Source organism: Nomascus leucogenys, chromosome 14, assembly GCF_006542625.1.
Source record: "Nomascus leucogenys isolate Asia chromosome 14, Asia_NLE_v1, whole genome shotgun sequence".
Classification (NCBI taxonomy): Eukaryota; Metazoa; Chordata; class Mammalia; order Primates; family Hylobatidae; genus Nomascus; species Nomascus leucogenys.
The window spans coordinates 770,067-785,585 of NC_044394.1; the positions used below are offsets into that span (position 1 = coordinate 770,067).

Sequence of the window (15,519 nt, forward strand, 5' to 3'; positions counted from 1 at the left end):
TATCCCAAAACAACTGATAAGTAACTGCCATTTTTAAAATTGCTAATTTTCTGGGGAGTTAAAAAAAAAAAAGGCAAATCATGTTATCTAAAAAAAAAAAAGGTGAGGGGGCAAGAAAAAAGAACAATCAAAAGACAAATCCAAAATTTCCCCTTTATAATAATGAATGGAGATACTTCAGCCTCATTTTGAGCTCTCTTTCTATCCATCTTTCCAAAAAGCAAGAGGATAAGATTAAGGCAGGAAGAGCCACCTGCTCTGCCGGCTCAAAATCAGAGCTTACCTCCTGAGATTGATGGCCTTTGCCAAGTTTGGAACACCTTCCATCTCTGTTGTCTTCTGCCCCATCAGACTGCTGATAGGCCTACGGGGGGAAGAAAGAGAAACAGACCTGCTAGAATGCCATATCCAACTCATTATTTGCCTTCTCAAAAGGAATCATCAGTTTTTACTGTTCCTGGAAGGCAGATAGTCCAACTGTTGCTGGGCCTCAGAAGATTGACATGTGGTCTTTCAGAAACTTCTTGAACAATTTAGCATCAGAAGTCCCAACAGGTAAGCAAGGCTGACTTAAGAGCAAAGAAATCTCAGACAACCACATCAAAACAGTAATAACAACCTCTCCTCACCAACTAAGTCCTTTACCATATCTCTCAACTTCAAAAAATTTTCAGATATGTTATTAATCAATGACACAATGTGAAATTATACATGTTTTAAAGCTACCATGAATCAGTGATCATATTCTCAAAACAGAGTAGGATAACTTCAAAGAATCCCAGCGATAGAAATTTCTAGTGATCTGACAGATCTCTGTCTTGAAGACGTTACCTAAGCCATCCACAACAAAGTTAATGATTCTCCTACCTGAAGTCTCTATGCAGGGACAGTCCACACTTAACTTCTGCACATATTCCTGCGTATCACCCTCATGGCCAAGAAATACTTCCTCATGACCAACCAAAGCCAAAAAATTCATTTTCTCTCACTTAATCTTCCAAAATAACAGACAAACAGCTTGCTATGCTCCTTATCCATCCCTTTATATGTTTGAAAGAATAATCAAATTATTCGTATTTTCCCTGTTCTCTAAGCAAATCACCAGAAATCCTTTAACTCTTACTCATAAACTTAATTTTCTGATACCTTTAGTTCTAGATATTAATTATAAATTACAACTTTAAGGTTCTCAATAGACAACACTAGACTACAAAAATGAAAGAGCCCAAAAACAGATAATAAAACATAAAACAGCTAAAGACCACAAGTATTACCTAATGAAGCAGAAGTAATGTTAGTGTTTGCAAAAACTATCTTGTGCCTAATTTCCTACTTTCCCACTCATATGTAGGCTCTAAATAAAAAATAGCTGATATATAGTTTATTAAATATATAGATATTCTTAGTATTGCGAAGAACTAGATTCTGATTAAACAGACTAAAAGTAGCTTTCTAAATAATTAACTTGTCATTCTTTTAAAACCAAAAGATATAATTCAAACTCCTAAAGCTGCCTCATTAAAAAAATACTTTCAACAAAAACACATATCATCATTAAAATATATATAATATAAATCATCGTAATCTACTTTTATCATTCTTAAAATTATGTAGAAGGAATTGCCTATTGACATAGAACTAAAGTGGAAAAAGTGTCCTATTACAGTATTATTCAATTTTTTGAAAATACTAACACTGATTGCTAATCACAAAGCACAGTAAAGGATCTGACAAAGTTTTGTACAGGCCTGAACGTATTTTTTTAGGTGATTTGAAAAGCAGTGACAGAAAATATTTAGGCTCTCTCAAATATTAATTTTGATATGAAATGACACTTGGCAACTTTAAAATGATTTATGCGCTGTGAAAATTCTTAATTTATCAATCACCTTGTGTTGAAGGTCTGTTTTAAGCCTTATTTAATTCCTTTAAATAAAATTAATTAAATAAAAATTAAAAATTCCTTTAAAATAAAAATTATGTTATTGTTTATGTTAATATCTCCCCCAGCCTTCTATCTAGTGGAGTGCTTATTCTTATGACCAAGAAATAAGAAGTGTTTTCCTTCTAATAATAATGTTTCAAAGTGAAGACTTGCAGGTATTTTACTAGACTAAGATCTTGACACAAGATGTAAAAAGCAAAGGAATGTTATATGGGGGACGAAAAGGGTAGAAAGGTCAAAGTATAAGGATCTAACACATTTGACTGCAGTGCCAACAACATTTTTCCATTTAATTCAAAGATGAATTTTCATTTAAAGGAAGGAAGGGCGGAATTAAAGAAGAGTCTAAACATAATAGCTTAAAATCACAGCCATGGGTGCAGTGGCATACACCTGTAATCTCAGTTACTCGGGAGGCTGAGGTGGGAGGATCGCTTAAACACAGGAATTAGACCCTCATCTCTTAAAAAAAAAAAACTTACTCCCCCAAAAAACATAGCCACCAAATTAAGAAGTACCCACTAAAAAAAAAAATCACTGTCATCTAAATCTTTTCATCTTCTCCACAAAGGCAATGGCTCTATACTCAGGGAAAAATAAGTTGTAAATCCAAGGAGCCTGAGGGCAACAGAAGCTTCCTAAGAGAGAATCAAATAATAAATGATTCTATATCGGCTCTGTGTGCTAATATGCTGTAAATAACGGTTCAAATTCATAAGTTATGACAAGCAAAATGGAATTTGCTACTAATCCTTACTTCTCCAATTCTATTCACATTAGAAATGGCCAAGCTATTATATGCCAAGAACCACTAAAATTCCTTGACCTACTTCCTTAAATATATTGTAAGAAAACTACCAACAGAAGGGAAAACTTGTAGATGTAAAAAAAATATTTACCGCAATATGATTCAGTATACCAGAAAAAATGACCAACCAACCAACAGAAGTTTTTGGTTTTTGTATTTTAAATTTCTTACATTTATTTTACCCTGATTCACCTCTTCATTCCACAAAGGATTTGAGACAGTTTACAATAGAGCATAATATATTCATTATACATGTATAAAACGTGGATGAAGAAAAAAAAAACAATTTAAATATGCCAACCAGGTAAGGTTCAAACTAGTTGTTATGGTTGCATTTCAACGGTTGTTCTGTTTCTGGGCTGCCATGGTAAAAAACACAGTGGCCATTAAATAATCCTCATAAGAGGAAAAAATAAAGCATAGTCCTCAGGGAAAACAAAAATTGTTAACAGATGGCATAGCTTCTGGATAGTGGATTTATGTGGACATAAAAATAATAATGAAGATTATACAACAAGGAAAAATACTTATGATAATGTTAAGGAAAAGATACAAAATTAAATATACATCCTAACCGCAATCATATAAAATATAATATATATGGGAAAAAGACTAGTAGGCCATATACATAATCTTCCCCTTCCTCCCCCCACTAAACTATGACTTCTTTGACCACAAGGACCATATCACACTCGTGTACCACAACCATACCCAGGCAGAATGCTAGGCATACTGGACTAGTTTAATATTTTCAACTCTATTAAAATATCTATACTTGCTTGACTCAAATTTTAGATAATATTTGGCTTACAAGATAGAAATACACAACATACAACAGAGACAATAAATATAAAAAGTACTTTCTGACAAAGACCTATTACTGCCACACTATGAATGGCAAAGTTGATTACACTCCTTACACACTTGAAAAGCACCAACAAGGCTTTCTCAATTCACAACTTCCTTATTCCACACAATATAGATTACAGACTCTTCTTACACTTGATCTTAGCCAAAAGGCCGAGAAGCGATTACAGACTCTTCTTAAGGTTCATAAGATATTAACAGGAAGTATTATTGCTACTCCCAGATAAGGAACGATATACAGCATTTTAAAAAATCCTTTATTCATGTTGGAAAAAGTAAAAAAATATTTCTTATATTGGTTTAGATTTTGAAAAGTAATCAGAAATCTCCTAAATCAAACATCACCAAAAATTGTTAAAAAACGTATTATAGACTCAACTTTTCAACATTGTTAAATCATGCAACATGACAGATTCCATACTATCAAAAGCTGTAAAGTGTGTCTTTTAATTCAGTTCCTATTTCTTTACTTTTTCTTGCTTCTCAAATAACTTTAACCAAAATTTCCCCTTTTAACAAAGGAAGTAGTCTTTAGAGCAGAACTTGAATTTTTATTGTGGCTATTTTTTAAAAGGGATATGTGCCCCTAAAATATGTTCATGAGAATTGACAAACTCAGTCTTTTAAAATTAAAGACACTAATACACTGTAAAAACACAAAAACTAGAAAAGGCATCCAGCACTCAAACAAATGGCACTCAGAAAAAAAATTGCATTCACCTCTCCTCCCACTACAGGTACTGCCAACAGTCATCTCAGTGCCCCTAAATAAATGTTTATTTTAAATTAAATGTTGGGTTACATTTACTTTGTCACAAAATTCATATTTTCTTTTTTTGTTTTAGACGGAGTCTTGCTTTGTTGCCCAGGCTGGAGTGCAGTGGCGTGATCTTGGCTCAATGCAACCTCTGCCTCCCAGGTTCAAGCAATTCTCCTGCCTCAGCCTCCCAAGTAGCTGGGGTTACAGGCATGCGCCACCACACCTGGCTAATTTTTGTATTTTTAGTAGAGACGGAGTTTCACCCTTTTGGCTAAGCTAGTCTTGAACTCCGGACCTGAGGTGATATGCCTGCCTCGGCCTCCCAAAGTGCTGGGATTACAGGCATGAACCACCGTGCCTGGTCTCATATTTTATTTAAAAAACAAAAAATCAGGCCGGGTGTAGTGGTTCATGCTTGTAATTCCAGCACTTTGGGAGGCCGAGGTGAGCGTATCACCTGAGGTCAGGAGTTCAAGACCAGCCTGGCCAAAAGTGTGAAACTCCATCTCTACTAAAAATACAAAAATTAGCCAGATGTGGTGGCATGCACCTGAAGTCCCAGCTACTCAAGAGGCTGAGGCAGAAAGAACTGCTTAAACCTGGGAGGTGGAAGTTGCAGTGAGCCGAGATCGCGCCACTGCACTCCAACCTGCGCGACAGAGTGAGACTCTTCTCAAAAAAAAAAAAAAAAAAAATCAGTCACATTGAGATTAGATAGTCCAGATCATCTGTTTTCTATTATACAAAACAAGAATTAATGAACTCCTGACATAACATTTATTTCAATTTGTTTTCATCTTTTAAAAAGCAGTCATTCCCAATCTTGATTTTCCAACAGTATAGGGAACTAATGATACTTAAAGATTACTTCCTACATCACCTTTTTAAAAAATAAGAAGTTTTTAGGCTGTGCACAGTGGCTAATGCCTGTAATTCTAACATGAGGGAGATCAAAGCGAGCAGATTGTTGAGCCTAGGAGTTTGAGACCAGCCTAGGCAACATGGCAAAACCTTGGCTCTACAAAAAACACAAAACTTTGGCCGGGCAAGGTGGCTCATGCCTGTAATCCCAGCATTTTGGGAGGCTGAGGTGGGCGGATCACCAGAGGTCAGGAGTTCGAGGCCAGCCTGGCTAACACGGTGAAACTCCATCTCTACTGAAAAAATGCAAAAATTAGCCGGGTGTGGTGTTGGGCGCCTGTAGTCCCAGCTACTCGGGAGGCTGAGGCAGGAGAATGGCATGAACCCGGGAGGCGGAGCTTGCAGTGAGCCAAGATAGCGCCACTGCACTCCAGCCTGGGCAACAGAGCAAGACTCCGTCTCAAAAAAAAAAAAAAAAAAAAAAAACAATTAGCCACGTGTGGTGGCATGCGCTTGTAGTCCCAGCTACTTGGGGCTGAGGTGAGAGTACTGGTTCAGCCTGGGAGGTTGAGGCTACAGTGAGCCATGATCACACCACTGCATTCCAGCCTTGGCAATAGAGCTGCAATGTCTCAAAAAAATTAGGAAATAAGTAATTTTTAAAATTAAAAATAAGAAGCTTTGATTCATACTGGAGATTAAAAAAAAAAAAAGCTAAGGTGGTAAAGTGAAAAAACAGTCAAATAATTTCCCCCCAGAAAAACTGGGGGAATGTTTAAGTGTGGTAAAATAAAAACTATGAAGAAAATTTAAGATACACTTAGAATTCATATTACACCAGTTAAGGCTTAGAAAAAAACGGAAGGAAGAGAAAGAAAACAATTCACTAGAAAAGAGAAAAAGACTCCAATTTCAAAAACAGGAGAAGGGAGTAAGTTCCAAAGCATTAATAAAAGATGAGTCAGGCCGGGCACGGTGGCTCACTCCTGTAATCCCAACACTTTGGGAGGCTGAGGTGGGCGGATCACAAGGTCAGGAGTTCGAGACCAGCCTGGCCAATATGGTGAAACCCCGTCTCTACTAAAAATACAAAAATTAGGCCAGGCGCAGTGGCTCACACCTGTAATCCCAGCACTTAGGGAGGCCGAGGCGGGTGGGGATCACGAGGTCAGGAGATCGAGACCATCCTGGCTAACACAGTGAAATCCCGTCTCTACTAAAAATACAAAAAATCAGCCAGGCGTGGTGGCGGGCGCCTGTAGTCCCCACTACTCGGGAGGCTGAGGCAGGAGAATGGCGGGAACCCGGGAGGCGGAGCTTGCAGTTAGCCGAGATCGCACCACTGCAGTCCAGACTGGGCGACAGAGCGAGACTCCGTCCAAAAAAAAAAAAAAAAAAATTGTAATACAAAAATTAGCCAAGCGTGGTGGTGTATGCCTGTAATCCCAGCTACTCGGCAGGCTGAGGCAGGAGAATTGCTTGAACCCAGGAAGCAGAGGTTGCAGTGAAGCGAGATGGTGCCACTGCACTCCAGTCTGGGCGACAGAGCAAGAGTCCAGCTCAAAAAATAACTCAGTTCATAGAAAAAGATTTCGTGTTATCAACTTCGTGCATCTGAACGGCCAATTTTGATTAACCACAGTTTGTAAGTTCCTTAATTGTTCTTTATACAGCAAGCTTTATTTCAGAAAGGAAGAGCAGACTCCCAGGGGAGAAATTCTTTGAAGGATAATATATTCATAACAAAAATAAAGTTTTTAGATCAAATTAAGCTCAAGACCATATCTAATACTTGATGAAGAATTTCTTCCTCCCTTCCCTAGAGTATTGTCAATTATTTTTAAATGATCTCATTTTTATAAAGTCTTTGAATTAAAATGGAAAACATAATTAATGCTTTTGGAGAGAGGAATGAGAAGATGGATACCACAGAACATAAGAATTCCAAAAAAGGTATGACTCTCTGGACTGGATAACAAATCTGGGACAATGAAAAAAAAACTGGCATACTCAAATAGTCCCCTAAATTGATCACTTCCCTTAATTAAGAAAACACTAGGCCGGGCACAGTGGTTCATGCCTGTAATCCCAGCACTTTGGGAGGCCGAGGCAGGTGGATCAACTGAGGTCAGGAGTTCAAGACCAGCCTGGCCAACATAGTGAAACCCCGTCTCTACAAATATACAAAAATTAGCCAGGCATAATGACGGGTGCCTGTAATCCCAGCTACTCGGGAGGCTGAGGCAGGAAAATCACTTGAACCTGGGAGGCGGAGGTTGCAGTGAGCCAATATCACGCCATTGAACTCCAGCCTGGGCAACAGAGCCAGACTCCATCTCAAAAAAAAAAAAAAAAAAAAAAAAAGAAGAAAAGAAACACTATTTTTTTTTTACATTTACTAGAAAGGAACAGGAAACAGATTTTTTAAATTTAGTAATAAAAGGGATAATGGATGTAAAATAATTAGTAATTCATTCCACTTAGATACTTCTGTGAAAAAAAGCAGTATCTTCTGCTTCTTTTTTGAGTGTGAGACATTTTAAAGGTACTTTGATAGCAAAAATGCAATTTCAAGTATAAGGTAATTCTTCCTCTAATCACAGAAGCCAATTACTTAATGCATCATAAAACGATTTTAGACAAGGAATTCCTTTCCAAGTCAAAAAAGGAATTCTGGTCGAGCACAGTGGCTTACACCCGTAATCTCAGCATTTGGGGGGCCAAGGTGCAAGGATCACTTGAGACCAGGAGTTTGAGACCAGCTTGAACAACATAACAAGACCCCATCTCTACAAAAAATTTTAAAATTAGCCAGGCATGGTGGCTCATGCCTGTAGTTCCAGCTATTTGGGAGGCTGAGGTGGGAGGATCACTTGAGCCTGGGAGTTCAAGGATGCAGTGAGCTATGATCGTTTCACTGTACTCCACACTGGGAGACAGAGCCAGACATAGTCTCTGAGAAAAAAAGAAAAAGATCCAGCACTTTAGGAGGCCGAGGCAGGTGGATCACGAGGTCAGGAGATTGAGACCATCCTGGCTAACACAGTGAAGCCCTGTCTTTACTAAAAACACAAAAAATTAGCCGGGGGTGATGGCAGGCACCTGTAATACCAGCTACTCGGAAGGCTGAGGCAGGAGAATCACTTGAATCCAGGAGGCGGAGGTTGCCGTGAGCCCAGATCGTGCCACTGCACTCCAGCCTGGGCGACAGAGCAAGACTCCATCTCAAAACAAAGGAAAAGAAAAAAAGAAAAAGAAAAAAAATTTCTTTCAGGCTGGGCAAGGTGGCTCATGCCTGTAATGCCAGCACTTTGGGAGGCTGAGGCGGGCAGACTGCTTTGAGCTCAGGAGTTCAAGACCAGCCTGGGCAACATGGCGAAACCCTGTCTCTACAAAAAATACAAAAAGTAGCCAGGCATGGTGGCTTGTGACTGTAGTCTCAGCTACTCAGGAGGCTGAGGCTAGAGGATCGATTGAGCCCAGGAAGCATAAGTCACAGTGAACAGGGATCCTGCCACTGCACACGTTAGACAGAGTGAGACCCGGTTTCAATAAATAATAATTTCTTATTGAAAACTTGGTACCCAGGCTGGGCGCGGTGGCTCACACCTGTAATCCCAGTACTTTGGGAGGCTGAGGCAGGCAGATCACCTGAGGTTGGGAGTTCAAGACAAGCGTGACCAACACGGTGAAACTCCGTCTCTACTAAAAATACAAAAATTAGCCAGGCGTGGTGGTGCATGCCTCTAGTCCCAGCTACTTAGGAGGCTGAGGCAGGAGAATCACTTGACCCCAGAGGCGGAGGTTGCAGTGAGCCAAGGTCACGCCACTGCACTCCAGCCTGGGCAATAGAACAAGACTCCGTCTCAAAAAAAAAAGATTTCTCCAGATGAGTGGTACTCATAGTAATGTGACTCCAGTACTGTATCTATTAGTGGGTGCCCTGTGGAGTCCATCATGCAGTGCTCTAAGACTTCAAATTTTTTTATTCTTTTGAGACAGGGTCTCACTCTCTTACCCAGCCTGGAGTGTAGTGGTACAATCTCAGCTCACTGCAACCTCCACCTCCCAAGCTCAAGCGATCATCCCACCTCAGCCTCCCAAACTCAAGCGATCCTCCCACCTCAGCCTCCCAAATAGCTGGGACTACAGGTGCGCACCATCATACCCAGCTAATCTTTGTATTTTTGGTAGAGACGGAGTTTCACCATGTTGCCCAGGCTGGTCTCGAACCCCTGAGCTCAAGCAATCTGCACACCTCAGCAGCTTCCCAAAGTGCTGGGATTACAAGTGTGAATCAACGTGCCTGGCCTTGTTTTCTTAATTTTTTTATCATAAAGACAGGATCTTGCTGTCTTGCTCAGGCTGGTCTCAAACTCCAAGGCTCAAGCAATCCTCCCATCTTTGCCTCCCGAAGTGTTGGGATTACAGCCGTGAGCCATCACACCCAGCAAACCTCAAATTTCTATGGTAGAAATCATAGAAGTCACTTAATGCATTCAATGTTAACAAAGGTATCCAACAACTCTGGGTATCCACAAGCCTAAAAATACAAAGCATGACACATGGCTCATTTTCTCTCGCTCAAGTTGGCTTCTGTTACCAAACATCCACTGGCCCTCTTCTGGGACATCTGCTTAATAGCCTCTTGAGTTTTCCTTGAATTCTAGAATGCTTGAACTCCAGATTTCCAGTGGTTTTAATTTAGCTCTATTCCGTCTTTCCAGAGTACTAGAGAGAACAGTCAGTTCTCACACACGGCCCAAGACTGCTGGTGAAGGCATTCCATCATGAATGGCTGTACCTTTATAGCTGGTGTCACTATGTAGCCTTAATGAGTAATGTGGATAGAGTAGCTGCCTGGCCATCCTTTGCTCCCTAGGATTCTGAAAGTTTACAATGCTGGGAGAAAAGCAGAGAATTGTCTGCCTACCTATATCAGACATGAAAATAGGCCATAAAGTTTCTCACCTTTTTTTTTCTAATTTTGACTTAATTAGGTCTGTTTTTATTAGCCAAAAGGAGAAAACCATCCTTGAGGTTTGAAACAATAATTTTAAAAACCAAGAAAATATGAAATTATATTAAAAATAAAGTGATTCTGAAAAATGAAGTTCTGTTCCCCCAAATGGCCCCATTTTTCCATTAAAAAGGAGCAAAAAAGAGGATTCAGTACTTTTTTTTCTCTAGTATCTAATTACATGCTTAGGTAATTTTTAAATACATACTTCAAAGCTGTAAGTTTACCTTACATTTTTATATTTCAAAGCAAAACAGAAAAAATGGAGCTTTGTGTACTTGATCAAAATTAGAGGAAATGATCCACACACACACACACACACACACACACACACACACTTGCATAATGGTTACAGCATAATGTTAACTACAAACAAAGGCTGAGATCTAAATTGAAGAAGTGAGTCTGATAGATATATCTGGTTTAGTCACTTCTGCACACATGGGTACCATGTGAAAATGTGAATAAAAAAGAACTAACCCTAGGTCCTAGCTTTCACTCTTGAGTCTGGTATGACAATTCCAAGTTTGTATTTAGAACCTTAGTCGAATTTCAGGATGAGTCATTGCACCATTAGAGCCAACTTTTTTTTTTTTTTCTGGGGGGGGTGGAAGGACACAGTTTCATTCTGTTGCTCAAGCTGGAGTGCAGTGGCACCATCTTGGCTTACTGCAGCCTCCGCCTCCCGGATTCAAATGGTTCTCGTGCCTCAGCCTCCCAAGTAGCTGGGATTACAGGCGTGCACAACCATGCCCAGCTGATTTTTGTATTTTTAGTAGAGACCAGGTTTCACCATGTTGACCAGGCTGGTCTTGAACTCCTGACCTCAAGTGATCCTCCTACCTCGGCCTCCCAAAGTGCTGGGATTACAGGCGTGAGCCACCACGTCTGGCCAATCCCAGTCTTTAGTGTACTTATGAGAAGAAATGTTTTACTTACTCTGGTCAGCATAGTTTTTCGCTTTCAGCTCAAGTTGTCTTGTTTGAGATTCTAAAGATTCCACTCGGGTCTGTAAGTCCTTTTTTTCCTGTTCTTGAGAGTCTTCAAATTCAATGAATTTCTAATAAAGAAGAACAATATAAATTTAATCAGAGAAATTAAACTTTACATTTTCAACTCCTGTATTTCTTGGAATCAATAATCACAATTAGGTATTAACTACTTAGATCTCAGAATTATGACCTTGGGTTGATTTTTAGTTTTTCTATAAAAATTAAGTTTTAAAAAACTCCCAAATATAGAAGAAAAAAAGTAACAAAATAATTAAGGTGTTTCCACTTCATATTATAGGCATTCCATATGATATACATCTTACTACAAATATATAAACCCTTTTGTATACTTGCATATGCATCTTGACTTCCAGACAATTTAAAAATCTATAACATGTACAACAGAGAACAAAAGAATGATGGGATAATCAATAAATATTTGTTAAATGGTTGTGTGATTAACAGTCATAGATTCACCTGAACCATGGAGTTTAAATTCCTAAGAAAAGGACATGTTCCAGGAATAACTCCACCACTCAAATCTAACTTACCAAACCTGTTCTCACCAAGGATAGTAACACTAAGTGCAATCATTAAACCTCAGTCTTCATCTTGATTGTTGTTATCGGCAACATCTGACAAGTGATCGCGCTCTCCTTAGAACTTTTTTTTTTTTTTTTTTAATTTGGCTACCAGGATGTTTTCTTGTTTGCTGCTCGTTCTTGGTCTTCTTTGGTAGTACCTCCTTTTCTCCCACACTTCTTAACATTGGCACGCTCCGTCCTTGGACACATCTTCTCTTCCTTGTTTACACTTATTCCCTAGTGATCGCATCCAGTTTCATGGCTTTAAGTACGAACTATATGCTGACAACTTCTGAATTTCTATCTCTAGCCCAGACCTGAATTCCAGATTTGTATGTCCAACTGCCTACTAGAAAACTTCAATTGGTTGTCTAAAAAGCATCTTAAGGCTGGGCGTGGTGGCTCACGCCTGTAATCCTAGCACTTTGGGAGGCTGAGGATAGCAGATCATGAGGTCAGGAGTTCAAGACCAACCTGGCCAACATGCTGAAACCCTGTCTCCACTAAAAATACAAAAATTAGCTGGGCATGGTGGCACGTTCCTACAATCCTAGCCACTCGGGAGGCTAAGGCAGGAGAGTTGCTTGAACCGGGACCCGGGAGGTGGAAGTTGCAGTGAGCCAAGATCGCACCACTGCACTCCAGCCTGGGCTACAGAGCAAGACTCTATCTCAGAAAAAAAAAAAAAAAAAAAAAAAAAAGCATCTTAAATTTAGCATGTGAAAACTTGCTCCTCTCCTGGTCTTCTGTAGCTCATTAAATTACTGTGGTCAGTTGCTCAGGACCAAAACTCTGGAGTCAGCTTTGACTCTTCTGTTTCTACAGTACCTCACATATCCAATCCATCAGCAAATCTACCTTCAGATCTGACCGCTTTTCATCATTTCCACCACCATCCTGGTGTGTGCCACCATCATCTAATGCCTGGATTACTGCAACAGTGAAAGTCTCCTAATTAGTCTCCATACTTCTACAATATATTCTAGAAGATCTAGGAGGATTTTTTAAAAAGTAAGTCAGCCAGCCTGGCCAACATGGTGAAATTCGGTCTCTACTAAAAATACAAAAATTAGCTGGGCGTGGTGGCAGGCTCCTGTAATCCCAGTTACTGGAGAGGCTGAGGCAGGAGAATAGCTTGAACCCAGGAGATGGAGGTTACAGTAAGCGGAGATCACACCGCTAAACTCCAGCCTGGGCGACAGAACAAGACCCCCTCTCAAAAAAAAAAAAAAAAAAAAAAGTAGGCCAGGAGCAGTGGCTCATGCCTGTAATCCCAGCACTTTGGGAGGCTGAGGCAAGCAGATCACCTAAGGTCAGGAGTTCGAGACCAGCCTGACCAACATGGAGAAACCCCGTCTCTACTAAAAATATAAAATTAGCTGGGCCTGGGGCGCATGCCTGTAACCTCGGCTACTTGGGAGGCTGAGGCAGGAGAATTGCTTGAACCCAGGAGGTGGAGGTTGCAGTGAGCCTAGATCGTGCCACTGCAGTGCATTCTGGCCTGGGCAACAGAGCAAAACTGTCTCAAAAAACAAAACAAAACAAAACAAAAAAAAACTGTGATACCTACTCCCTATCTCTCCTCCCTGTTTATTTTCTTGAGTACTTAACCTCATCCAACATGCTATTTTAGTAATTAATGTTACTTATTACTTGTCTGTCCTCACTAGAATGTGGGTTCCATGAAGTCAGGGATTTGTGTTTTGTTCACTGCTGTATACCCAGTACAAAGAATGATGATAGCAGCACATAGCAGGTTCTCAAATATTTGTTAAACAAATGAATACATGAAGAAAATTTTCCAAGTTAAAAAAACTGAAACCCTTGTAGAAAAATTTATAATTCACAAAAAACTTAGGTATCGCTACAATATATCCTAGTTTTAATGTGAAATTGTCAGTCTATTACCTATTTTAACTGTCCTCAAACTTTTTAATCACTGCAGAGGACACTGGGTTTTTGTTTTTTTTTTTTGTCTACACACATTACATTCCTTTGGGGAACTTTCTCTCTCCAGTTTCATGCTAATTATATTCAGTCCATGTAATTTGATTGGTGATGACTTCATCTCCCTAGGGGTAGGCACATGACTTGAACCAGACTGATCAAAGTCCTCTCTGGGACATCTGCCAGTTCTTAAACTCTAAAAACCTAGCAGGCCTAGGCTGCAGACTGACATCTTTTTCCAGCATAGAGAAAAGCAGGCCTGAGACTAAAGCCAATATAGAGAGAAAGAGCAAAGGGGAGAAAAACTTTAATTAAAGATACTATTTGTACCCAGGATTCCTGGAGCCAGAATTTTCCATGTGTTTTTTGTTTTATTCAGTTACAAAACTCAATAAATTCCTTTTTTACACAAGCTTGAGTTGGTTTTTCTTTCCTTTTTTTTTTTTTTTTTTTTTGCGACTGAGTTTTGCTGTGTCCCCCAGGCTGGAGTGCACTGGTACCATCTCAGCTCACTGTAACCTCTGGCTCCCAAGTTCAAGTGATTCTCCTGCCTCAGCTTCCTGCACAGCTGGGATTACAGACGCCTGCCACCGCACCCGGCTAATTTTTGTATATTTTTAGTAGAGACGGGGTTTCACCATGTTGGCCAGGCCAGTCTCGAACTCCTGACCTCAAGCAATCCAGCCACCTTGGCCTCCCAAAGTGCTGGGATTACAAACGTGAGCCACCACACCCAGCCTCTTTATATTTTTTATTATTTATTTATTTATTTAAGATGTAGGTCTCACTATGTTGCCAAGCTGGTCTACAGCTGCTGAACTGCTGGCCTCAGACTCCTGGGCTCAAGCAACCCTCCTGCCTCAGCCTCCAGAGTAGCTGGAACTACATGTGTGAGCCACCATGTTTAACTTTCCTGATCTTTGAAGCTTGAAACCTACAAACTCTATAACATTGGTTCTTAATCATTAGGGGGTCCAAAGACCAATTTGGAAATTTGATCCATCTACGAACCATATTTCCCCAGAAAAAATGTCCCCGCCCATGTCAAATGCCACCTATTGTTCTCAGAGGGCTTAGAGACACTGTAGCTCCTTCCACAAACCCCAAGTTTAGCACCTCTACGCTATACTTTTCTATGAAAACATTTCATATTTGTGGGACTTCTGGGGAAATGAAGTCATTGTTTATTTTTCAGAATATTCAAGATGACCATATATAGGAAAAGTAAAGGTTACAGTAAATATAGGAAAAGAGGCAAACTAAAAAATCATACATTCATTCAAGAAACATCTACTGACTACTTACTATGTACCAGGCACAGGGAACATGACTATGAGTATCCAACTAGCCCTGCCTTCCAAGTGTTCATTGGCTACAACTGAATGCAAGCAGATGATATAAGGTTACGTTACACAGAAAAGCAGAACCTACGAAGTCTGAAGTAAGTTATTTCAACATTTTGCCTTGATATATAAGCAAAGACTAAGAATTAATAGGAAAATGTAATTATTTTTTGGCCTGCTTTGAAAATGATGCTCCCTTGGCTAACTTAACTACTATATCTGGGAAAGTAACGAAAAAAATTTTTTTTTTGGAGATGGAGTCTTGCTCTGTCACCCAGGCTGGAGTGCAGTGGTGCCATCTCAGCTAACTGCAACCTCCATCTCCTGGCTTCAAGCAATACTCCTGCCTCTGCCTCTGAGTAGCTGGGAATACAGGCATGGGCTACCATGCC

The 15,519-nt window shown here is 39.8% G+C and overlaps 1 protein-coding gene across 11 annotated transcripts in view; it reads right to left on the minus strand.

The window, feature by feature from the left end:
- SPAG9 (sperm associated antigen 9) overlaps window positions 1–15,519 on the minus strand; it is a 158,727-nt gene that overhangs the window by 109,565 nt on the left and 33,643 nt on the right. For 10 of the 11 annotated variants that reach the window (XM_030828560.1, XM_030828569.1, XM_030828567.1 and 7 more), the window contains exon 2: window positions 11,201–11,321. In XM_030828560.1, coding sequence (XP_030684420.1) covers window positions 11,201–11,321 — 121 coding nt within the window. Of the gene's footprint in view, window positions 1–283; window positions 302–11,200; window positions 11,322–15,519 lie in introns of those variants that run through there. The other variant, XM_030828572.1, reaches the window with a different exon arrangement.